General features: G+C 32.7%; 5 protein-coding genes across 6 annotated transcripts in view; 1 reads left to right on the top strand and 4 right to left on the bottom strand.

Annotated features, from left to right (window-relative positions):
• The window catches only part of LOC125876283 (C2 domain-containing protein At1g53590), a 67,735-nt gene extending 50,634 nt beyond the window's left edge, over window positions 1–17,101 (bottom strand). The window contains exon 1 of the mRNA XM_049557421.1: window positions 17,098–17,101. The gene's annotated coding sequence lies outside the window, so the exon portion shown is untranslated. The remainder of the gene's footprint in view (window positions 1–17,097) is intronic.
• Window positions 5,430–7,532, bottom strand: LOC125876294 (glucan endo-1,3-beta-glucosidase-like). Its single transcript, XM_049557441.1, has 4 exons — window positions 7,413–7,532; window positions 7,121–7,149; window positions 6,786–7,020; window positions 5,430–5,627 (listed from the first exon to the last, which is right to left on the bottom strand). The coding sequence occupies exons 1-4, from the start codon at window positions 7,462–7,464 to the stop codon at window positions 5,602–5,604; spliced, it is 342 nt and encodes a 113-aa protein (XP_049413398.1). The 5' UTR covers window positions 7,465–7,532; the 3' UTR covers window positions 5,430–5,601.
• Window positions 9,343–12,559, top strand: LOC125876290 (fatty-acid-binding protein 3, chloroplastic). The gene is made up of 5 exons (XM_049557430.1): window positions 9,343–9,726; window positions 11,384–11,485; window positions 11,619–11,774; window positions 11,866–12,080; window positions 12,215–12,559. Exons 1-5 carry the CDS (start codon window positions 9,534–9,536, stop codon window positions 12,371–12,373), a joined length of 825 nt encoding a protein of 274 aa, XP_049413387.1. The 5' UTR covers window positions 9,343–9,533; the 3' UTR covers window positions 12,374–12,559.
• Window positions 12,510–15,224, bottom strand: LOC125876288 (receptor-like serine/threonine-protein kinase At1g78530). Of its 2 annotated transcripts, none has more exons than XM_049557427.1 (7): window positions 15,025–15,224; window positions 14,240–14,282; window positions 14,022–14,163; window positions 13,603–13,941; window positions 13,064–13,318; window positions 12,854–12,987; window positions 12,510–12,762 (listed from the first exon to the last, which is right to left on the bottom strand). In XM_049557427.1, exons 3-7 carry the CDS (start codon window positions 14,155–14,157, stop codon window positions 12,571–12,573), a joined length of 1,056 nt encoding a protein of 351 aa, XP_049413384.1. In that variant the 5' UTR covers window positions 14,158–14,163; window positions 14,240–14,282; window positions 15,025–15,224; the 3' UTR covers window positions 12,510–12,570. The 2 variants fall into 2 exon arrangements, with proteins under 2 accessions (XP_049413384.1, XP_049413385.1); XM_049557428.1 differs by lacking the exon at window positions 15,025–15,224 and adding an exon at window positions 14,565–14,610.
• On the bottom strand, window positions 16,297–25,100 carry LOC125876284 (SH2 domain-containing protein A-like). The gene is made up of 12 exons (XM_049557422.1): window positions 24,792–25,100; window positions 23,672–23,848; window positions 22,796–23,002; window positions 22,627–22,716; window positions 21,308–21,385; window positions 21,054–21,218; window positions 20,144–20,506; window positions 18,909–19,192; window positions 17,899–18,061; window positions 16,928–17,277; window positions 16,694–16,771; window positions 16,297–16,604 (listed from the first exon to the last, which is right to left on the bottom strand). The coding sequence occupies exons 1-12, from the start codon at window positions 24,927–24,929 to the stop codon at window positions 16,586–16,588; spliced, it is 2,112 nt and encodes a 703-aa protein (XP_049413379.1). The 5' UTR covers window positions 24,930–25,100; the 3' UTR covers window positions 16,297–16,585.
• Window positions 25,101–25,269: the final 169 nt, after the last annotated feature.

Raw genomic sequence — 25,269 nt, 5'->3', positions numbered from 1 at the left:
GTGTCGTGTAAAGTCTAATTTGAAGGAAGCGTTACCTTTTTCGAATACGCGCCGCGTATGTATCTATATTGGAGCCCTCCTTTTTCGAACACGTGCCACATAAGTAACTTTATTGGAGCCCTATTTTTCGGATATGCGCTGTGTAAGGCCCAATTTGGAGGAAATTTTACTTTTTTTAATACGCGCCGCGTAAATATCTATATTGGAGCCCTACTTTTTCGAATACGTGTCGCATAAGTATCTATAATGGGGCTCTATTTTTTTGAATACGCATCACATAAGGTCCAATTCGGAGGAAGCGTTATTTCTTCGACTATGCACCGCATAAGTATCTATATTAGAGCCCTACCTTTTTAAATGTGCCGCATAAATATCTACACTGGAGCCCTGCTTTTTTGAATATGCGTCGTGGCCCAATTTGGGGAGAAACGCTTTCTACCAAGAATTTTTCCATGTCTAATTTTTGATTGAATTTTAGTTATGTTTTTTAANTTGTTTGGACATGCAATTTAAATTTTGTAAGTTATATATTTTTTCCATAAACATGAAATCTCAAAAATTGTGAATATTATAAAAAAATTCTCCAATCTTATCTAATCTTTTACTAAATGAGCAAATCATAATTTATAAATAAAATATCGAAAAATATTAAGGTGTCATATCCATAAATTGCACACTCAATGTCCCTTTTATAAATTAATGGTTGTGATTACTAACTTCCAAATATACATAATTTTATAAAGATCTACTAATTAATAATAATAATAAACTAGCTATTTTGTAACCCTATAAGCTTTCCTATCACATAGTGAACAATATAATTCTTTAATCACATATTAGATATTTGCATTTCCTACTTAAACTATCATAATTATTTATAAAAATACACTTTAAAACTCGTAAAAATACATATAAGTGACATGATACTTCAGTTGTGTTTTTATGTCTTATTCATTATCTTTATTTTATACCAAACAATCATATAGTACTAGTTACGCTGGAAAAATAGGTGAAACTTGTGAGATTTTCGTGTCTCTATGGATTAAACAAACAAAACATTTGAACTATTCGAAGTATGTCATAAATTTTTCTCGCATGACGATTTATTTTTTATTTTTTATTTTTGCATGAATATCGTGACTCTTTTTTTCTGTTCAATTATTGCATGAAGCTCATGACTATGATAAATTAGGAAAGTTATATACTGCATATATCATCATACACAGAGTTGGAGTTGGTGTCTAAGGTATGTGTTCGATCAGTCGAATCAAATAATATAATTTTGATCTAAACTTTATATTTATATTAAGAGATTCATTTAATTAACATGTTCAAATTATTGATTTAAAACTCAAATACTTAAATGGATTTAGAATTTCAAATCTATAAACTTTAGAGCTTGAGTATATCTCTATACATACATAGGCGACAAAGCTATAATATTAAGTGCAGATTCAGATGAACCAAATAGTTTTTAACATTTATATTACATAATTCATCAAATATTTATACGCGAAATCAAATGAGCTATAAATTTAATAATAAATTCAGATTCATAAACTCCAAATCTTGACTCCGACTCTTCATCTTCATGTCAATCAACAAAGTGGAAAGATTTTGTGTCCAAGTCTAGATATTGTGGAATCACTAATCAAATTCCACAAGTTCATAAATAATCTAAAATATAAAGATAATAATTCTCCAAGTGTTTGACTCTAAAGTTATTTCTTCAATCTCAGCAATTTCATTCCTCCACATAATTTTTAGATTCCTTTTTCCTTTCTTTTAGATCAGAAAAAATAAAGAATAAAAAAAATCTCCTTTTTTTAATTTTAAAAAATCGTTTGGTTCTAAATATTATCACATTTAACATACATCCAATTATCAGGTACTACAAATGGTTCAAAGTGATCAAATTTTGTTTGGATTTTAGATTTTTATGAATATACATACGTGAATGTTCCACTAATTTCATTTATTAGTGGAAAATATGCATTTACGTAAGTGAATGTTCATCTATTGCTGTCCTATTTTGACAAGGACTAAAAGAAGACATCGTATATTAAAAAAATACAATGTATTAATGATAAAAAAAAATACATTGGATTTTTTCCTAAATTATCCTAACTATCCGTTGTTTCTTTTTTCGACTTGAACTATCAAATTGATTAGACCATTTATTAGTTGTTCTCTTTTCACATTTGGACTATAACTATCTACTCAACTAGGTATGTTTTAATACACATATATAATTTAGTAGTATCTTATAATTAAATATCATTAATTACTTATTTAAGGTAAATTAAGATGGGATGATTCTCGTATAGAATTCTTACGTCTAGGATTAGAGAAATCAATGATTGTATTGATGATTTAAATTGATGAGTACATACTACTTATATAGGGAGCGAATTGTAGAGTTCTAAGCTAGCTATACTTAGAGTCCCACCACAATAACTATTATTACTATATAATAATAATGCAATTATAAATAATACAATCTTAGTCCTAATATAATCCTAGTCGACTTCAGCTAGTACAGTAAGTAGCAGCCTAGTAGATTTAAGTAGCCTAATCCTAGTGACTCTAACTCTATTGTATACATTGATTGGACAGGTTGTTCAACATGTTCCATGTTTTCAGTTTTCTTTATCTTCAACATTTTGATCATTAAATACGGAGGATTCCCTCCTATAAAATGAATTTTACTCCCTCCATTTCATATTAGTTTGTACGGTGTTTAAGAAATCATAATAAGAAAATAATTTTACTAATTCACTCCTTAAAAAATTTCCTGAAAATTTTACAAACAAATGTGAACACTTTCAACAAGAATTAATTACAAGGCCAATAATATAGAAAAAATTTAATTAATACTTTCTTGATTTAGAAATGTGATCAACTAATAAGAGATGAAAAGAGTACTTTATATTTGAAGGGCATCCTATTCTGAGCTTAACATTTGATTCATACGCTATTAGCATCCCAATAATTATGTGTTCGAATAAGACTACCTCTTTGAGAAGGAGAATTAAATAAATAATTAGAGATGTCAAATGAACGGATTATTGATCTGTTACATCCAAAATTTACTTGGGCTGGAATGGGCTAAATAAAATGCAGGTTATTATAATTCAACTCGCTCAAGTCTTACCAAGTTTTAATTGTTTTATTTGTTATTTAATAATATTTTTGCACCAAATAAAATTATTATTTTTCTTTGTTAGGATTATATATAACATATCAAATAAGAAATTAACTTTTTAAAAAATATTTTAATAAGAATTCTCATGAGCTACATATCAATCTTATTTTTAATAAGTTGAAATAAATTAATTAATAAATGAGTGGATTATAACTCATTCAAACTCGAACGAATTGAATGGATTGAGTTTAATTTTATCAGCGTATAAAAAGTGAGATAGGTACATTTAGTACTATCTATTGGGTTGTTTGGACTTTGGAGCCAATTGAGGAATATGCTTTGTTTTCCAATTCACTTGTACGTTGTCCATATATTATACCAAAGTTCTTGTGGACCAATTGCTCTACACGTCAAGATGGTTTTAATTTATTTTTATTTCCTTGAAAAGAAAAAATTATATTTCAATTTATGTGTTATTTTTCATTTTTTGAGAATAAGACCGTTTAAATTTGATTGAAAAATTGAGCATGAAATTTTCAAATTTTTTGAAATGAAATTTATAATTTATAAATCACGTAAAAAGTATTATAAATCATAATAATTGATAATTTAAAAAATATAAAAAAAAATTACGATAAAAATAGATTTATTTGAATTTTGAAATCTGAAATTCTATGTAAATAACAAGTACTTATAGTAGCCGCCCGTTTGGATTGGCTTAAAAATTGATCAAACCTACTTTTAAATTAGTTTTTAACTTCTGAAAGTGTTTGACAAATATGAAAAATAACTTAAAATAAGTCAAAAATGACTTAAAATAAGTTAGAAACCAAAAGTAGGTCTCCCCCTACTTTTTATTTTTGACTTAAAAGTCATTTCAATTTGACTTTTTACTTTTGACTTAAAAGCTACTCCGTTTTAAGTCAATCCAAACAGGCTCTTATCTGCTTTTGTCATTTGTGTTCACTAGCCACTTAACTGTTTCTTCACATGTCTCCATCTCTTTTTTGCTGCTTTTCAATCTTGATTATGACCTACTATTTCAATATTAAATGATGGATAAATTATCTTATAAAAATATAATTAAATTAATTTATTCAATATTAGATAAATAAATAACATATCTATTTATTAATTTAACTTATTTTGATTCATTCAAATTCAAATTCAAATTCAGTACAGTTTGTCCCTTTAATACTCACATGGGAGGGGACATCTCTGTGTGTTTCTCTCATTTAATCTTCTAGTATAATAGGAAGTACTATATATTAAACAAAAGGCTTACGCATTTTTAGATTTTACCATTTTTTTGTTAATGTATATATCTACTATCGTTAAAAACTATTTTTACCGTAATAGTATGCTATAGCCTATATGATAGAGTTAAGACTATGTATTTTTCTTCATTTTTTTCCTTTCCCTTTGAGTTGATTAGTCAAACTTAGATAGGAAACTTCCATTTTATTATTTTTATTTATTTATCTATTTTGTGATTGTGAATAGTTCATAATTTTTTTGTTTTAATAAATGTGAACGGTATCTAAGTGATTATTTTATATGGAACATATCTTACCAACGGTCGATTGTAGGATTAAATAAAAAAAAAAAATTAGAAATGTCACAAATCCAAAATATTAAATCTTTTTAAAGAAAATTCCTCGTCACGCACTGAAATACTTACTACTTACATTAAGGAAATTCAATAATAAATATACGGTCAAAAGTAAAATAATGTTATAGAGAACATATAACATCATATAACAATGAAAAATTGATTTTAAAAATATATGATTATTTAATTATAGTAAGATATTGTTACAAAAACGATTATTACAAAAACTAAAAAGACATAATAAATGATATATTTACATATGACAAAAGTGATATTCACCCAAGTCTTAACCATGTTTAGGTCAACATTATATACATAAAATTCTAATATATAAATAGTTTTTTTTTTAAAAGAAATTTCAATAGATCGAGGTCAGAGCGGGCTCAGCGATCAGCCTTCATTCGAATTATGTTAGACCCTGCTTAACCAATTGGACCACTATTATTCAGCCAACTATTTCACGTTCAAAGAGTTTAAGGCTCAAGGAAGAAAGTAAGAATCCAAACATTAAAAAAGGAAGTACATTGAGATAAAATTTAAGAAAGAAAAGACGTCTTCTGAAATTTATGGTCTAAAACAAATCTTAGTTATTCAAATCACTATATATATTATTCCATTAAAGGGTAAAAGAAAGAATTGTAAAGTTAAATTATTTTTAATTATAGAAATGTAACATTTCTTTTGTAATAGATTAAAAAGAAAACTGTATCACATAAATCTAGACATAGAGTCGCTAAACTCGATTTTGTGAAGAATAAGAAGAAATTGACTTTTAAAAAAAGTAAAAAATATGATAATAATAATCTCCTCATGAGTTGCTTCTCCTAACCATGACTTGATGACTTCACCCATAGATGCAGCCACCATAACCTGCCATTGTGAAAAATTGAGTTATTAATAGATTTGTAATAAGTAATAGTTTCAGTTGAATCCATAAAACTCGTTCTAATTAAATCCGTTTCCTAGCAGAACAAGGACTTACTTAGATTGGTCAATTACCAAAGTGAATTCATAAAAAGTAATAGTCCTACATAGGAGTGTACATAGGTCGGTTTGATTTGATTTTTCATTAAAAAAAACCTAAACCAATTATGTCGGTTTATTAAATCTAAAAACCAAATCAAACCACACAAAGTCGATTTTTTCGGTTTCGATTTTAGTCGGTTCTTTCGGGTTTTTTTTCCGGTTTTTTACAACTATATGGTGTTTGAAAAAGAGATCAAATATATTTTCACTTACCTGTGTGATAAGCTAAACTTAAGAAATGTTAAATGAATAGAAATTTTCGTAAAGACAGTAAAATTCACATGAGTACAATTTTTTTTTTGAAATATCAACGTTCATTATATTAAATTAATAAGATTAAATGATACAGTCAAACTGAATACAAAACGAAATATTTACAAAGTAAATTGTTAACTTCAAATTTGAAAAACTATAACAATATAATTGTAACTTCGGATCTTAATACAAAATAAAATATTTACAAATTTTACAAGCCCAAATTTGAAATAAAATATATAAACATTGACAAAAATATATTAACAAAGTAGATTATAAATAATATTTTTTTATCTATAAATAAAATAAAATTATATATATAATATTTACAAAATTTTAGAAGCCCAAGAAATAAAATATATAAACATTGAAAACTATAAACTAACTAAAAATATATTAACAAAGTAGATTATAAATAATATTTTTATCTATAAATAAAATAAATAAATAAATAAATATATATATATATATATATATATATATTATGTCGGTTTAGTTTGGGTTCAATTTGACTTTTTTTCTTTTAATACCAAATCAAGAGTGGTCGGTTTTTTTTTTTTAACCGCCAAACCAACCAAACCAAATCACAAATCAGTTTTTTTTTTCGGTTTGATTTGGTTCGTTGGTTTGGTTTGACTTGTACACCCCTAGGCTTACATATATAGTTCAAGACGAAAGTAACAGTTCAAGTTGAATCCACAGAACCCGTTCTAATTAAATCCGTTTCCGAGCAAAACAAGGACTTACTTGGATCAGTCAAGACAACAAGGCCAGAATTACCAAAGTTACAATTCCAAAAATTCCTTCCTTTAGATTGATAGTACAAATTCATGGCAATAGAAGCATGATTCATCGAATTATCTGGTGAAAAACAAGGACCACCCTCGTTAAATATATTGCAATTCACATATTTATATGCAAAAACTATGTTTTGCTCAAGTGCCATCTCATCTGATGAAGGTCTAGCCACACACCAAGTCTTCTGCAAAACCAAAATTAGTGTTAATTACAATCTAATTTCACTTAATTAACTAGCTAGCAATTAATCTCCATTAACTAATTCAACTCTTTAATTAACTTACCTGTCCATCCACTAATGTCAGACTCCCTGCTGCAACAACATGATTTAAACATTTAATTAGTTTCATCCAAATGCGACTCAATGTAATTACTGTCTTAAAGTCAAATTATAATAAGAGGCCTCTTAATCTTATTTCACAATTCGAGTACTTAAGGCAATGACTTCATTAGTCTTACCCTTGAGACGCCCTGATTCAAACTAAGAAGACTACATTGAACATGGTCGAACAAAAACATTAAATCGTAACACTACAAGAAAAATGACTTTTAACGACACGAAAAATTGTCACTAACCTGAGAAGTAGGACGAGAGAAGGAATAGAAGGGTGAGAATTGCTTTAGCCATTAGTGATTATACTAGATTAGCAGAGGAAACAGAGATGTAAAGTGATTGTTGATGAAATGTTGTTTGGCAATTTATTTAAAGAGAAAAAGGTACGTAAAAGTGGAAACTTTTAAGATGAGATGTTACGACTTATGTTGAATCTTGTGGAGTTAAAAGACAACATAAAAAATCCCCAACACGCAAAATTTACTCACATTGGATTAAAATTAGTTTTACGATAACCAATTAATCATATTCTAAAAAACATGTGTCATATATTTATTGATTTGATATAAACATCTGATGATGCAGTTTATGTTATATTAAAAGTACAACATTATGTTATTGTTATCATAGCTTGCGTGGTCCTGACTCATGTCATTTAACTACTTTTACAAGATTTTTCTATATGCACTTTGGTAAATTTTGTTTTCCACAAGCAAAGCAAACATTTTTATGGAGCACATGGGGTGATAGGGACGAAGCTAGGTGAGCGAAAGGGTTCAATTGAATTTTTATCATATTGAAGTCCCTCGTAAAAAAATTACACTCTATATAATTAATAACCTTTTTTATGTGTAAATGTGTATGTGCATATATATGCGGTTGAATCCCGTTTATGTAAGAGGAAGGTTCTAAAATAGCAAAAAATTGAAAATTTAAGGTTATATAGTTTTTAATTCCGCACGCCATTAGTATCTTCAATTATTTCATCGATTATATCAGTCTTTTACATCTCCTTAATTGTGTTTGAAATCCTTCTTCTTCTTCTTTTAGTTTCTCTTAAAGTGTCGATGAAAAAGTTTTGAGATCTACTTTCACTCTTTTGTCAATAACTTTATTCTCTACTCCATCTTTTAATTAAAGTTTTAAGTATGAATATTTCCTAACAAATTAAAGAACAACTCCACTTAGTCCTTTGCTTATAAATTTTATCGAATAATTTTCCAAGTGAAAAGGATAGATTCGATCGAAGTACCTTTAGCTCAAATTATATATTTGTGCTAAAAAAAATTAATAATAATATATATGTATTACATTTTGAATCTAGTAACTCAAGTAGTGGTCATGAGTTTAATAACATTTCAAACCCACAGAAAAATTTAAATCTTAACTCCATCTAATCGGATTTTCCCCCAATGTTCCCAAAGTAGTAATAGTGAATGACCATCTGCAATTGTACCCAAACTAATACAGCTTAAAAGTTGAAGGAAAACAAAGCAAGTGAAAAAGATTATGTGCTTTGATCTAGACTACAAAAGGCTTGAAAATTAAATTCTCCACGGGCAAATCTAAATAAAGTTGTTTTTTCTTTTTCTATTAACTTTTCAGGTTCGAAACTTACGCCTCAAATTCTAGAACATAAGTTTTATGAATCTACGTCTTTTATTTACTTATTAGAACGTTTTTTGATATGTCCACATTAAAATTCACTTAAAAACGCCTTTAAAAATACTAATCTTTAGGAGTAATAAAAGAAAAACAGATTTACTAATATAGGTGTTGTTTTTTCACAATCCATATATTTTTCTTGGAAATATGACTACATTTACACAAAAACTTAATTTGTACTCTCTTTTTTTAAATTTATGTGACATTTTTTTTAATCTTTTTTTTAAATTTATGTGATATTTTTTTTTATTTGTTTCATAAAGTACGTTACTTATTTATAATTAAAAATAACTTAACTTTCAAATTCTCTAACTTTAACAAAAAAATGACTCATAGCCACACATTAATATTAAGATTTACTTTAGACAACAAATTTAAAAATTCATTATTTTCTTAAACTTATTGTCAAGTCAATAGTACCAAATCAGCAAAGGTCCCAAAAAAAAATCTTTATCATGAATCAGCTTGATTGGATTTTCAAAGAAAACTGATTAACTCCATTGATTAAGGCAGTTGGCTCTAATGCTGTTCATAAGAGATTGAGTCCAGATTGAACAATAATTCAAACAGCTAGATTTATTGTTTGTGGGCCATTAATTTGTAGCAATTTCTATAACAAATATTCTGCATAATTCTGTATAAACACTTAAAAATAACAATTAGTACTATACAAAAAAAATACATTTTTTTTCAAGAAGATGGCAGCAGCTGGAGCCATTTCAGTATGGATTTCAACATCAACACCCACAAAGATCACTGCTTTTAACACCAAACCAAGAATTTCTTATCCTCTTAAACTTTCAAGAAATGGTATTTATCCCTTATCCACATTTGAGAAAAATGGCCAACATGAACAAAATTTCACAATCAAAGCTGCTGCCTCCTCTTCTGGTAATAATACAACTGATTCTTGAAAAAAGTTATTGTCTTTATGTCTTTCTAACTTACTAGTAGTAGATTTTAAGCTGAAATTTACATCTTTTGTGCAAAAGTGGTAAAAGCCCTTAAAACTGAATACTTACTAAATTTCAGATTGTGGGTAGTCTTAGTTTCTTGATTTTTTATTAAATGTTTATACAAATCTGATGTTTTCCACAATTTAGTGAGAAAACCCTAAATGATGTAAATGCACATTTCCTGATCAATGCCAAGTTTGCTTCTTGAAAAAACCCTTAAAATAAGAGGAGTGTGGCACAAAAAAATGCATGATTCCTGAAGCTGGTGGAGAGAATAGTCTGTGGCATTACTGAATTTAAGCTGATATTAAGTAACTTAACTCAATTATGTTCTCTAGGGTAGTGAATAAACATAAATAGACAGTGTGGAGTATGTACTGTCAATAAAGGTTTTAGCTTTATAATGGTATCTATTGTTAAAGAAATTGACTTTAGGCCTAAATCAACCCCAAAAGCTAGCTCATGAGGGGATGATTGCCTATGTCATATTAAGAGACCACCCATCCCATCACCTCTGATGTGGAACTTCTTCAATTTTCACACACCCTGGATGGATATCTAGAACGTGGACAATTTAATATGGGGTTCCATTGTCGTGAAATAAGAATTTAATTGAGTCCTGCTCTGATATGAAATGGACCTTAGGCCTAAATCCACGAGAGGTTATTTACAGTTATTATATTCAAGTCTAAGAACTGTTCACTGAATCAAATATGGTATGGAAGAAAAGATTTGATCTTGGCATAAATGTAGCTGAGATGCTGGTCTGTTTAGAGTCCTTCTCAGGACCCGCGCATAGCGGGAGCTTAGTGTACCGAGCTGCTCTTTGTTTTTAGAGTTCTTCACCATTTTTTTTTCTTTTGTAATGGCCATCTTTTTTTGTTGTAACTGCCTCCAGCATTCTCTTTTATCTGGGTTACTAATGAAAGCTACTAGTCCAATAAAAAGAAAAGTTAGTATGGAAGAAAAGATTTGATCTTGGCACAAATGTAGTCAAATTGCTGGTTTATTTAGAATTCTTCACCTACACAATTTTTTTTGTAATGGCGATCTGTTTTGGTTGCAACTGATCTCCAGCATTCTCATTTTGCTGGTTTACTAATGAAAATTGCTGATTACCAATAAAAATTAAAGATGATATGGAAGAAAGATTTGATCTTGGCACAAATGCAGTTGAATTGCTGGTTTGTTGAGAGTTCTTCACCTACTTGAATTATTTGAAGACTTTAGATTCGTTCTGATTAGATGTTAGGAAGGACCCTCAAGCTATGAGAGTAGAATTAAACAAAGTCAGATTTCTGGAGTGGCAAAAACCATCAAATAGGTAGCTTAAATAGTCTTTTAATCCACATATAACACGTAAATACTGCACCATCATATATTTTAATGTTACAGTTCAGAAAGACAGGAGTCAACCAGCAAATACTCTTTGACTTGCTCTTGCTATTTTTAATCCTTAGTGCTGACTTCTGAGATAAATCAAGTGGATTCATGTTTCTATACTATGCCTTCATGAAACAAGGAAGACACCTGATCATATCTTTATGTTTGTTTGTGAGAGCTGACGACTTGGCATTTTTTCGTGGATTCAGTTGGAAGTGCAGAATACACAGAAGAACCAGCTACTAAGGTGAAATTTCAAAGATCATTGAGCCTACCTGGTTGCTCTACTTCATTGTCATTGCTTGGAACTGGTCAGCTTCAAATCAATCAATAATCTTCCCCAATAATTTAAGAACAAATTTCAATTATTAGTTTATCTGTCTCAAGTTCTTCCAGATGGTTATGTTCTATGCTTATCTTTTGCTGCTCTTCCTACAAATTTAGGATACAGGGAAAAGGTTTTTGCAATTATTGGTGTCAAGGTCTATGCTGCAGGCCTCTATGTCAATGACTCTGTCTTTAGTAGATTAGATGCCTGGCGAGGATGTTCTGCTGCAGATATTCAACAGGATCCTTCCTTGTTCAACAAGATCTTTGAAGGTGAGTCAGCGATGTTTAATTGTTTGACTGGTGGGATTGGGAGGAGATCATATCATCTAGGTGATGCTAAAAATGATTCTACGAATTGCAGCCGATCTGGAGAAATCTTTACTTATTGTGCTGGTCAGAGATATTGATGGTAAAACTTTCTGGGATGCCTTAGATGAAGCCATTTCTCCAAGAATCAAATCCCCTACTGCCGATGATAAGTCTGCTCTTTATACATTCCGTGGTGTCTTTCAAGGGAAACCTCTTAAGAAAGAAACTTCCATATTTTTGACTTGGGTTGACCCAACAAAAATGCTTGTAAGTATGCAGTTTATTTACATTATTCTCTAAAGGCCTAGATTATATCAACTCCAGGCATCAAATGTGGCTTTTGTTTTCTTCTTAGCTTTCTTAATTCTAATTTGTTGCTCTATTGTATGGAAATCTTAAAGGTTTCACTCTCTTTTGATGGGATGCCTTCCTCGGTTGATGCAACTATTGAGTCACCAAATGTTGCATCAGCTCTCTTCGACGTATTTCTTGGAGGTGATCCAGTTTCTCCTACACTGAAAGCATCAGTCGCCAAAGGATTGGAAGCTACGCTCAAGTGAAGTACGTAATGAGTTAGTCTTCCAGTCGACTTTTAGTTCCCCGTTTTGTTTGTATAGCTCCATTGGAACAAATTGCTCAAAGTTTTGTTAGTTTCCATGTATTCGGACCAAGGACAAGCATTATGCAAAACGAGTATCAAAAAAATAAAATTATATTATTTGAGAGAAATTAACATTGGAACAGAACACCAAGAGTCTCATGCCAAAGCATTTATCTTTATTTGCTCAAGCATTATAACGACTTGTGCCATAGTAGGTCTGTTACTTGGATCTGCCTCAAGGCACATCAATGCAATGTTAAATACATGGTTAATTTCATCTATGGGAAACTCTTCTAAGTTTTTGTCAAGTACATACTCTTCTCTTTTCTCTTGAACAACTGTCTTCACCTGTAAAAACAGAACAAGAACAACTGACCGAATTAGTGACAGCTCGAAAGCAGCTAGCATGAAAAAGAAAAAAAGTGAACTACAAGCTTACCCAAGTTACAAGCCTGGTTCCTTCCTCCAAAAATGCTTCATCTGATGGCTTTTTCCCAGTTAGAAGTTCCAGTAAGACAACTCCAAAGCTGTAAACATCTCCTTTTACTGTTGCTTTTCCGGTGTCAAAATATTCTGCAAAAGACCATAATATAATTGATATTTTACCAAACACAGATTTGAGTCTTCTGATGGTCTAATAAAAACATACCAGGAGCCAAATATCCAAAAGTTCCAGCTACCAAAGTTGAAACATGCGTCTTATCTGGTTCCATCAGAGTGGCTAGTCCAAAATCAGATACTCGAGCCTCCATGTTATGATCCAACAAGATATTGCTTGACTTAATATCTCTGTGGATAATGTGAGGGATGCAGTCGTGATGTAGATATGATAATCCTCTTGCTGCTCCTACTGCTATTTTATATCTTGAAGGCCAATCCAAAACCTTCCTGGCAGCCGATTTTCCTGCATTATGATGTTACCATTCTTAAAGTTCATCTGTATATCAAACACTTGAAAGGTCTTTATTGTGCATCTCTGATTCTAGCATCAGCAGAAGCTGAAATAAGCTAAAAAGATTGAACAATCCTTAGAGCTATGTTGCTCGGACTCCAAAAAGTACCTCCGGAGGCAAGTTAGGTCCTCCAAAAGTACAGCATTTTTGGAGGATCGTACATGGATGTGGCAACATTTTTGGAGAGTCAGAGCAACATAGCCTTAGACAATAAGAAACAGACATAAACATATACCATGAAGTACTTCATCTAAACTTCCATTAGTCATAAGCTCATATATCAGAAGGTTATACTGAATTGTACTGTAGTATCCATGAAGTGTCACTATATTTCGATGCTTTATGTCCCCCATTGCCTCCAACTCTCTTTCAAAACCTCTGTCTTGTTCTGCACTTATTCTGTTTAACCTCTTTACCGCGAAAGAAATTGATTCGTTAATTGTCAGTTTATAGACAATTCCATAGCCTCCTGATCCTATAATATCTTTGTTAGTCAGCTTCATGGTCCTTTTCAAGAACATGTTGGACTTCAACGTGTTCATTTTTGGCGACTGAAACATCACTAGCTTTCCACCTGAATATGAACATAACAAAAACATAAGATAATTCCTCATCTATCATATCGAATCTTGAATATTGAACATCATATCATACCAGATAAGCTGTCTTGAACAACCATTTGCTTTCTCTTCCATCTACGGTAACAGACGATTGTCATAATAATCTTCGAGATGATAAAAGAAACCACACATATTGTTACATAGAGTGCAATATTTTTTGAATTTGCCATTTAGTCCTGCAAGTAGTTAGACCAAGTTAGAAACCAACATTGTGTTCATTTGAGCAAAAAGCTTGAGTAAAAAAACAGGTACCTGAATACTCAACGACTCTTAATCTTTGGCCTCCCAGCTTTAACTGTGGAATTACATAAAATGTTGTTAATCAGGTGTACCAGAAGAAAGAAACACAATGGAACAACAGATTGTTAGTGAATAGGAGCTGTTTAAACTAAATGCAGGTTTTAACTGTTATTCCTGAGCAACGCCTTTTCACTTGGCGTTGTTGGATATCTCTAAGGCTGACTTTCGTCCCTACAATCAATCTTCCTTCTGTTTTTTCACTCAACGGCCAATCTTAACACACAAACTAAAGTGCCTACATTCCACTTGCAGAAAATACAACCACAACTTAACTTACACGAGATTCAACAACCAAAGCTACTGATAGTCCCAACGGAACAGTATCTTCCTATAACAGTCCACAGTATTGAACAAGCAACTCATTGGTCCAAGAAAAGAACCATCTTTTGAAAAGAAAAGAAAAACTCGCTAGGCCTTCAGGAAAAAAGGCGATAATATTGTTCATGCTTCATACGGTTTAACTAATTCTATATACAATTACATAAATGCTATATGGGAGCTGCTTGGGTGTGAGTATAGAAATTAGCTAAGTGTTTGACCATAGATTTTGGGAATAGTTTTAGAAAATTTATCTTCAAATATCTGTTTTGGTCATGAAATGTTCAAATTTTTTTCCAAACACCACTTTCAACAACTCAAATTTTGATCTTCAAAATCTATGATCAAATGGAGAGCTACTAAAATCAAGAAGAGTACTTCAAATACACAAGCTTTAAGATGTTAGAATAGGACTTCACCTTGAAACTTTATTGCAGGAAGTGCTCATTTTCTTGAAGCAGACATCAAGAAGTACCCCAGCAAATGTTTTTTTTAACCAAAGAAATATCATGCATAGTTCTCAAACCAAAATCATTCAATGAAAGTTACTAAAAGACATCAATTTTAGGAGCATCTAATAATAGTGGATCCAAAGTTAGCTCACCTGTCAGTCTTATAAAGAACTCATTATCAGTATGAACAAGTCTCATGTGAATATGATTTATTTATTTATTGGGCTTTTTCCCTAACTGATGGCTGTTTTTAAAATTTCAATCATTGATATATATGTTCACAAAACATAAATACTAGTACTTCACTATTCATGGAAAGTCAGAAAGACCTGCCAACCTTTCATGTATGCATATATGTACTTTTTGTTGTCGTTATTAGTGTCCCCTCCATGAGTTAGGTTGCCAACATACTTAATTAAATAAAAAACATATACGTAAACGTAATCTTGAAACTTATACATACCCAACTTTTGTTGAAAATATTGACGTTTTACACTTGAAGAATTAACGTGCAAGGTGATATATATAGGTCCGCCCCTCTATTTTTCTTCAAGTGAAATTAAGTTTTGAATAACATTAGATAACACTCTAATGTTTTGTCTTGTAACGTTGAGCAATATATGAGTATACATTAGACATGAATCTAACGTTGTTTGAAATGTTTTTTTTCCGAAGGCTATATTTGTACAACTATTAAAACTAGGGACAAAATATAAATGATGGCCTTTACATTTGCATAATCAACTCTTCTCCGTTTATATACTAAACTTTTGTGTATAATAGAATTCAAACTCGTAACGTACACCTAATCCACACATCACATACTAGGCTCTTACCATTTACCAAAGCAGGTTGAAATGTGACATATATTATTTGCTGTCTCATAAAATTAATATGGCACCAGCTGTCGTTTTACAATTATGTGGATGTTGGGAATATTATTAACATTATAAGGATTGATTTTCTTGGAAAATGTTTGACCTGTCAAACATGCTATTAATACTCTTTTTAATTTATATAGCTCCAACTGCCGCATGAATCTTGTGAAAAGCAAGAAGCATCTTTTTGGGGGGAAAAAAGCAGATCTTTTTGACGTTTGGGAGTGTTTAATTATTAAATTAGGTATAAAGTTTGAATTATTTTTTTTTGTAGTTGGGGGTTGTTCACACGAACAAATCATAACAAGTGAGAGTGTCAATATTCAAAAGTTATTTTTGCTTTAGGGCATTTTGTTGGAATTACACTGAATATGTTATTGCATTCTATTAGCATCTGAAATCCATCAAGTCCGACAAATCTGAAATTGCACCAGGCGAACGCGCTTCCCTACTAAGAGGTTTTCAATTTCCAGTCAAGCAGGAGGAAGTTTACAAAAATCTATCACATCGTTTACATTCACAAATTGCTTAGACATTCATATATACGAAGTATAAAACCCCATCCCCCCTCTTAGTTTCTCTTTCTCCTTTGAACACTTCCTTTTTTTCATTTCTCTGATATGGCTATACAAGTATAAATCTTGAGTGACCTACTGGCTTCTCACAATCCTGCAATTTCAAGATTTCTAAAAATTACTTAAAGAAGAATAAATGAGTTGGCTGGATAAATGGATGATCAAAAGAGTAAGAAATCTTGCCTTCCGAGTCGCCTGAGCTCAGGTTGTTCAAGCAGCATGTCTTGAATTGGCCTTATCGTCGTTCCCTTGACCCCAGAACTACAATGGACAATAGAAAAGAACACTCTTAGTGATGCTGAGATCAACTCTGTATGTCTCACATATTCCCAAACTTACTTTCACACAGAAAATCTTACAATGCAACAGATTTAGGTAAAAGTAAGAAAGAGAACAACAAGAACATAGTGCATTTACCTGTAAATGAACTCGAGGGACATTAGTCTATGGTGAATGGTATAGTCACTTCCAACATAAGTGACAACCAAGTTACCAGCGTCAGGGTGGGGCCAGCTCCTTGATGTAGGAAACCGCAGTATATAAGTACCTGGTTCTTGAAGAGCTCCCAGACTTTTAAGTGAAGATTCTGCTTCTTCCTTGGTTATGAACCCTTCGATCCACATGGGTGATGTCGAACCCCACAATGAAGAAATACATTGCTGTGACAATGTAAAAGCTACTGGGTACAGCCAACACCACAACTTTTCAAAGTTGTCTTGAGACACTAGATCTTGACAACCAGAGACTCTCCTCAGGAGGTTGAAATCCTGGAAGTTGGACAAATTCATCAGCAAGAGAAGCAAATAATTTTCAGAGTTGTAATATTGTCAAAATAGTTTTGGAATTGTCAAAAGGCCAACTTGCACACAACTCAACTATTCCACTGGATACTTGCTACCTCCCACCAACACAAGTACTGGTGATTCTGCCCCACGCCCCCACCTAACCTAGTGTTTTTTTTGTTTCTATTGGAATTTTGAACCCTGGTCTCCAAGGTTTACACCCACTACACATTAGCAACACCCTTAATATGCAAATTGGCCTTTCACGCTGCCCAAAATTACCACATGCCAACAAAAAATGACTTTGGAATAGAAAAATGAGAATTCACAAATTTTATATGACAGATAATTATTCTTTCCGCCAAAAAGGGATGCTTCTCTTTCCCTTTTCCTTTAAACTTAATCTAGTCTTCTGCGGAAAAAATCCACCAAATCCTCCCAAACGCGATTGACATTGCAAGTTAAAAAAAGGAATATAGTTCCGAATTTGGTGAGTAAGTGGATTTGGAACCTCAAAGAACATGTGGTAATCACACTAACTTCTAAATAGCCCTCTTTGAAGTATTCTTTCAGACTTCCTACCAGTTAAGAGAGAAAAAAGAGAACCTGATGAGTTAGAGATCTGATACGACCAAATGTCATCTTCAGGAAATGCTCTTGAAGCCTGGACACCAAATTCTCCCAAAGGACATGGTGGTTATCGTTGGATATTAAGTTCCAACAGTTAATTCCCTCTTCTATCAGCCTCTTTGAAATTGATATTTGATGCCTAAAAAGGTAATGTGATTCAGACAACAGCATACAAGGTCACTAAAATAGTGATGACAATAATGAAATGAAAATTGAAACCAAGACGTGTACATTTTGTTTATATCATATTGAACTGTGTGTCAATCTAACCCTGATCCATAAATTTAAAATCAATGTATTAATTCCAATAGTTCAAATTTTCCCTAGAAGCATATTGCAAGTGCACATGTTTTTATCTCGACCATCATATAAGCAATCCTTTCAACCTAAATTGATAGTTGATCCTATTTGTGATGTTAGAGATAATCTTGTTGCTTTTCAGAAATAACGTTTACTTTATATTAGTCATTTAAGAAAACATGATTCTAAACCTCATGAACTAATGAGGAAAAAACTTAGGAAAACAGCTATGCCTTGTGCTGGTCATTTTTTCTACGACTTAATTTTCTCAGAAGCAGATCATTTATGACGATTTCTTTTACTTATTGGATGCCAATATCATTTTGGTATTACCCTTCCAGATTTCCTATCTTTTTACTTTTTCATATGTTACTTGTTTTCTTCCAAAGAGTAAGCGATTTCAAATGCTCAGGAGTCAGGGCCTCAGGGGACAAATATAAAGGAAAATAACATAAACCATAACACACAAAAAACCTTCTGATTTTCTGCCATGAGATAAATCGCAAATGTTTTTTTGCTTGCGCATGCATATGCTCTATACATATTTCGTTCTTTCAGAACTTTAATGAAATAACAGCGTAACTCTGAAAGAAGGGAATAAATGCCAAAAGTGGCCCTAAGAACTAGATGGTGTTAATATACCATTCAAAGATACCTCAATATGCAACAATATAAAGAAAATATACCTGTGGTGTGAACATCCAGAGAATAAAGAGACTCTCTCGGCAAAGGTTGCAAGTTCTTCTTCTTTAGCAGTCATTGCCATTTCCTTGAGAAGAAGACGCCTCTCGTTCAGATCAGCGAGACAGTATTTAAAAACAACCATATCAGAGATTGGATCTCTGTTACTTGGCAAGTCATCAATGGGTGAGTTCGTAGTTTCACTGTTCTCTGAATCAGAAGAGAAATTTTCTGCCCCACCATGGCTTACTGGTCTTGCCACCAAAGAGTTCTGATGTGCATGGTTATCCTATTTTCAATGCATGTTTAGTGAGAGTGATGATAACAATAAGGTCGGGTATAAGAAGTTGTCAACAAGAAAACATTTTAAGGACAAAAAATGGTATAGGATACAATGAAAAGAAGAATAATCATGATGATGATCGCGCACCAGCAATAAATATTGAAGAGAAATGCAGGTAGTAAAAAACATTATTCGAGATCACAGCCCCTTGAATGATGACATGCATAATAGGAAAAACTTGTCGCCAAATAAGAAGTTTTAGAAAACATTCCTGAGAAGATGGAATGGTATTAAGAGAAAAAAACAGAAGTACCAGCGTTTCTAGAAGTGAAAGTGCGAAAAAGTAACAAGGTACATGAATGAATTGCACGGTTTACAGAAAATATTAAACACCATACATATATGAATTTGACACTGTAATAACCAAATTACAGCTAGAAACTAAGGACAACATCCAATATACAATAATGGCAAATTGGCAATGTTAATCTAATTCCTCACAGTTAAGATTCAAAAAACCAAACATTTCTCATTTGGACCACTTTGTGCAACCCCTTGTTTCACATCGCTTCATCACTTAAGAGACGATGGCTTTTAATAACACTTGAGGACAAAAACTTGATGACAAGAAGAACCTTCATTTTCAAAACCAGCAATGACTTATACTTTCAACCTTATTCACCCACTTAACAAGTAAGGTAGTTATATGGCCCTATTTTACTTATCATTTTGTTTGAACTTGGATTTGGGCACTAGGCCCAAATGAGTGATGTAATTGTTTTTCCCTTTTATATCATAAAGCTGGAAATTTAAATTTTTTTGTAAAAAAGGTAGTTATACAAGGTGCAGCATTCATAAACATATACTCTTAGTTACGTGATCTAAGCAATAGTGTCACTACCATATCTATCACGACCTGCTACAAAAATAATAGGACGAGGCAGATGTTAAAAATACCTCAGAGGTCCAGGAATGAGATCTTGAACCACCATTAGCTTGCTTCAGCACAAAATCATCCTTAAAATTTGCACATAGTTTCTCTTGTCCTAATTTGACCCGTTTTGATGATGGACTTTGTTTTGCTTCACGTACAATACAGGGCCGGTCAGAAGATCCATCGTCCAACACAGGAGATTGAGATCCATTTAGCAAATGGATCCCCAAAGATGATTTCCTCAACATTAGAGAGGTCGCCCGCGTGCTGCGATTCCGAGAAATACACCGTATTGGTCTGGAAAATACCTCAAGGAAAGGATATTTACCCAGTTTTGGAATGTCAAACCTAATGCTAAACAGCCTGTTATCGCACTTGGATGAAAGCTGCAATTGAGACAAAAGATCAATTGGATTTAATAGAAAGAAGCATTATCTAAGTAATCAGATAGCATTAGTATGTTTATTCATCTCCAAGCATAACTCTCGTCAATTTCCAGGTATAAGTGAACTACAACAATGCACTCTACTTAATGTTGTAATGGTCTTTACGTTTGACCAGCTACATAAAACGGTCCACAAGTAGTCAAGTTCACAGATTATAAACTAGGATGATTTTTGTGAGGCATAATATATCCATATTGAGGTGCTCATCGCGTAGAATATTATCATTCTAACTCTGGTGGCACAGATTGGCAGAATTCAATGTCAAATTTGCAACATCTATGATCATGTAAAATAACTCAATGGTAAAAGGAACAAGCACTGACAGTATTTGCCTCGTTAATCACATATCTTCTTTGCAAGTAGAGATTCTGTTAATAAATATACCTTCTCCAAAGCAAGTATTCTCTAATTCAAGATTGCAATCAACAAACACTTCTGTCCACTTGGTCTTGCAGGTATTAAAAGAAGAGATACAACTATCCAGTACCTGAGATATCTTGAGCTTAAAGGAAGCACGTCCACTAATTACTTTGCTTGGTCTATCAGAAGAAGCATATTCAATTCCATCATAACTTGTAAGAAGGGCTGCATCAGCATCAACTGGCTTCTCAACCGGTGTATTATCATCAGAGTACACAAGCGAAGCAACAACCTTTGAAAGCATAACATATATGCATAAGAACAGTTGCAGCAACTTACAGACTTCAATTAATTTTTTTATATAGACAATAAATGACAAACCTCCGCTTCTTCAGTCATGGGGCGGCTAAAGTTATCCATCAGTGTTACATCTATATCAAAGTTTCTCCGACAGGAGGCCTGCTTTAAATATATAGTTAGAGGAGTAAAAAAACTCGTATCAGATAACATAAAGACATAAATGCTTCGGCAAACTCCCTCTTGCTATTTTAATCTTTATGAGAGCATCAATTTTACAACCGACAGCTTTTCACCATGTTCATCTCAGAATATTCTCTCTCTCTCTCTCTCTCTCTGTGCCTTCTCACCCCTACTTCAACCAGCACACTAATTACCTTTGAAGGATAGTGTGCTTAGATCAGTCTCACTTTAATAAATGCAGATAAGAAGAAATGCCCAATCAAATAGGCATAAATGCCCATTTCGAGGATAACTATTTTTCTGCCTAGTCAAATAGTCCCTCGTGAAATAGAAACGAAAAAACATTAGGAAAAACGGATGAGCAGATAATGAGCTTTACCAACAATTGTACATGTCACTGTGCAACAGCTCACAAAATTACAAAGTCGCTCTCAATGTAATGCAAAGTTATATGACATATTGCATGGCAATACAGGTCCACAATCCTCCAAGTTCTAGAGAGATGTCAGATCTTCATTGACAACCCTTGAAGATTTAACTTTTAAGATTAGCAGTTTCGCAATGCTAGTTCTGCTGTTTATCTGCCTCATGTTCCACAAAAGAAATGCGGAATTTTTGCAAATTTTTCCATAGTTCAACCTACTTCTGCTGCTGTCATTTCTGAAGGACTTTGCTGTTTGGACAATAAGCAAATCTACAGAAAATATTTGCAATAAACTCGCAAAACCCACACTTTTCATCTTTTGCGGAACAAATGAGGAGAAACGAGAAGAATTAGTGTTACGAGAAATTCTGAAGTATGCCTTTATTGCTGGTAAAATATCAAAAGTAAACCATTGCTGATCTTAAATATTCAACGGTTGTCAATGACATTCGGATGTCTATCAAGGACTTCGAGTCATGTGGATTTGATGTAATGTAGCAAGCTTTCACCGCCTAGATTTGATCCCATCACTTAAAAATCAACTTTAAATAGAAGATGCATGAAAAAATTGAGGAGTAACGCAGATGTTCAACACATTCTAAAGTAACAGTACCCGATCTTGGGAAGATTATTCACAATACAGAGCTAGAAGTTCGTACGGGGAAGTATGGATCAATTTTTTATAATGTTTCTTACTATACTGATTTGTGTCCAAGTAATTTGTCAAGATTTGGTCTGTTTCCAGAGCCCCTGGATATTTCTCCCAATATATTTCGAAGCAGTATATATTTTTTACCTTTCCACCAACAATGCTCCAAACACCATCACTGTCTTCTTCAATTTCATAGGCACTTGAACTATCAATAGATAGTTGTACTGGAGGGTCCTGATAGGTGCACATAGCAGAAACTAGTAAATACATGAGTAGAGACAATATTCGTAAAATTAATGACAATTCTGCTTACCTTAACATAGTGATTTTCTATAGTTGATAGTATAGGAAAGAGCTCTGAACTGTGCACATAACCATCCAGCTGAGAATCCTTTCCACCAATGCAAGTCAAAGATATTCTAGAATTGTCTGATCCCATATCATTACTGAGTGAGGAAGTCAAACACTTCTCACCTACAATCTTCCCATCAAAGTAGAGGTGCAAAAGATCTTGTGTGACCTGAAATACTCCACTTATAAGTGTTGCTTAAACAGCCATGAAACAAGACAGTCACCAAGAATCTGGCTGTCAGAGAAGAGCAGATAACAACCTTCTGAGATCTTTGGACAGGTGATAGATTTAGATGATGATTCAATTAGTGTATTACCTTTGTTCCATATCAAGGAACATCTTATAAGATCTCGTTTGTGCATTACATTCAATTTTTTCTTACACATCATGTCACACCAGTAATTATACTAATTCTGGTCTAGTTTGTGCTGTCAGAACAAGCATACTGATGTCACTAGTCTAGTATGGTGGAAGGAAACCAGTGAAGCAGATGACTCATGGAGCTATCGGATAATGAGTTTCACATCAATCCAGCTTTGCTAACTTTTGGGGCAGAAAGACTTCACTTGACAAAGTGAAAAGCGACTAGGTGTAGGCCAGTCTTTTAGTTTCCGTATTCTTGTGTTAAAATTCGCTTTTCCAGAGAAAACATAACGACAAAATCAATATATCTAATATGGTGACAATGAGCAAAAAAATTAACTGTAGAAGGTAACAATGGGAATGGTGGAGTGAGAAAGTAGTAACACAACAAGGGTAAGAGTATATAAATTGCAAAACACACATCAAGTGCTAAGAATGCAATTACAGGAACTAGGGCGAGTCCAAGTTATTTACCTCACATCCAACATGAACCCATTTCTTGGTAGGAAATTCACATTCAGAAATTGCATGTGCAACTTCTCTCCAGGAAGTAATATTTGAATGGCTTGAAATTAGTGAAGGGAAAAGTAAAATCTTCTTCCTCTCATCAAGTAACAGGAAAGGAGCATGGGATGTGACATCTGGATGCTCCTGCATAATTGGCAAGCATTATCAACCATATCAAAGGCAAATGGTGCAAAGGACACAATTATATCTTGCACAACATATTCAATGAAGTGATCATAAAGATTCAAAAGCCTCTTCCTTGATAATACGAGGTATGGCTAGGTTTATGTCTTTATCGTGAAATAGTTGCAACTCTCAAAAAATCCATTCTTTAGTAGAAAAGCATGATTTGCAGACAGCTATAAGTGGTCACAGATTCAGTTACCAAAAATCAAGAGCTAATGCAGGCACACAAAGTAATAATGAGATAGAGTATAGGCTTAAATAAAGACAGTAAGGGAATCCAGAACACAACATAAAAAATAAAAAAAGACTTTGCTAAGTTGCAAACCTACCAAACAAACTGAACTTAGGAGGGTATCAGCACAATAAATAAGAAAAACATATCCATAAAAGCAAAAAACAGAAGAGCATGAACAATTCACATTAGCCTGAAGAAACAATTTGCAACTCGCCAATTCCTAAATCACGGACAAGCTATAAATTAAAAATCTTTCCACATGACAACAACAACAACAACATATTCGGTATTATCCCACAAGTGAGGTCTATAGAGGAAAGAGTGTACGTACACCTTACCCCTACCTCGGAAGGTAGAGAGGCTGTTTACCACAGACCCCAGCTCAAGGAAAAGCATATAAAAGAGGTAAAGAAAGTATGACAAAGCATTCCAAAAATCTTTCCACAAGAGTATAACCTAAATCAGCAAAAAGAAAGTAACCGCCATAAGAATGTTAAACCAAAGGAATACCCCAAAACCCCATCTCATTCCCAACACGAACAACAGTCATACACTAACTAGTTAGACAAAATGAAGCAGCAAATACACAAAACTGATACACATAACTACTCAAAAAGAACTGAAAAAACAGCATTTTTTTCAGTGAGCAAAAAAAAAAAGGAAAACCTGGTAAAGGATTGTAGAGGGTAAAGTTGAGGGTTCATTCAAGTATAACCAGAAACACAAAGAGAACTTATTTGTAACTTCATAATCTTTGAATTCCACTTGAAGATCTCCCAAAAAGCTATAATCTTGAACACCCATAGAACCCCTTTCTCAAAAAAAATCAAAAAAGAAAACACCCACAAGCACAAAATCCCAGAAAAAAACGATCTTTAATCTTTGTGACTCAACGGCGGCAATGGCTGCGTCGGTTTTTCTTGACGGCTGTTAATTAACGGTTTGGTAGTGTCATCGGCAGTTCAGGTTCTAGTCTTTACAGTTCCCCCCATATTGAAGTATTTGGCTATAATCCTCTGTATCGCGGACTTATGTATATTTGAATAGTGACCAATAAGGATGTGACACGTAGGATTTCAAAGAAGTTTGATTTTTTTTCAAAGTGGAAGTCAAAGCTAAAATCTTCTTTTTTTTCAAAAAAAAA

Source organism: Solanum stenotomum, chromosome 9 (assembly GCF_019186545.1).
Source record: "Solanum stenotomum isolate F172 chromosome 9, ASM1918654v1, whole genome shotgun sequence".
In the NCBI taxonomy this organism is placed as follows: domain Eukaryota; kingdom Viridiplantae; phylum Streptophyta; class Magnoliopsida; order Solanales; family Solanaceae; genus Solanum; species Solanum stenotomum.
Note: the sequence above shows the minus strand (reverse complement) of the source record. Positions and strands in the feature narration are given on the sequence as shown.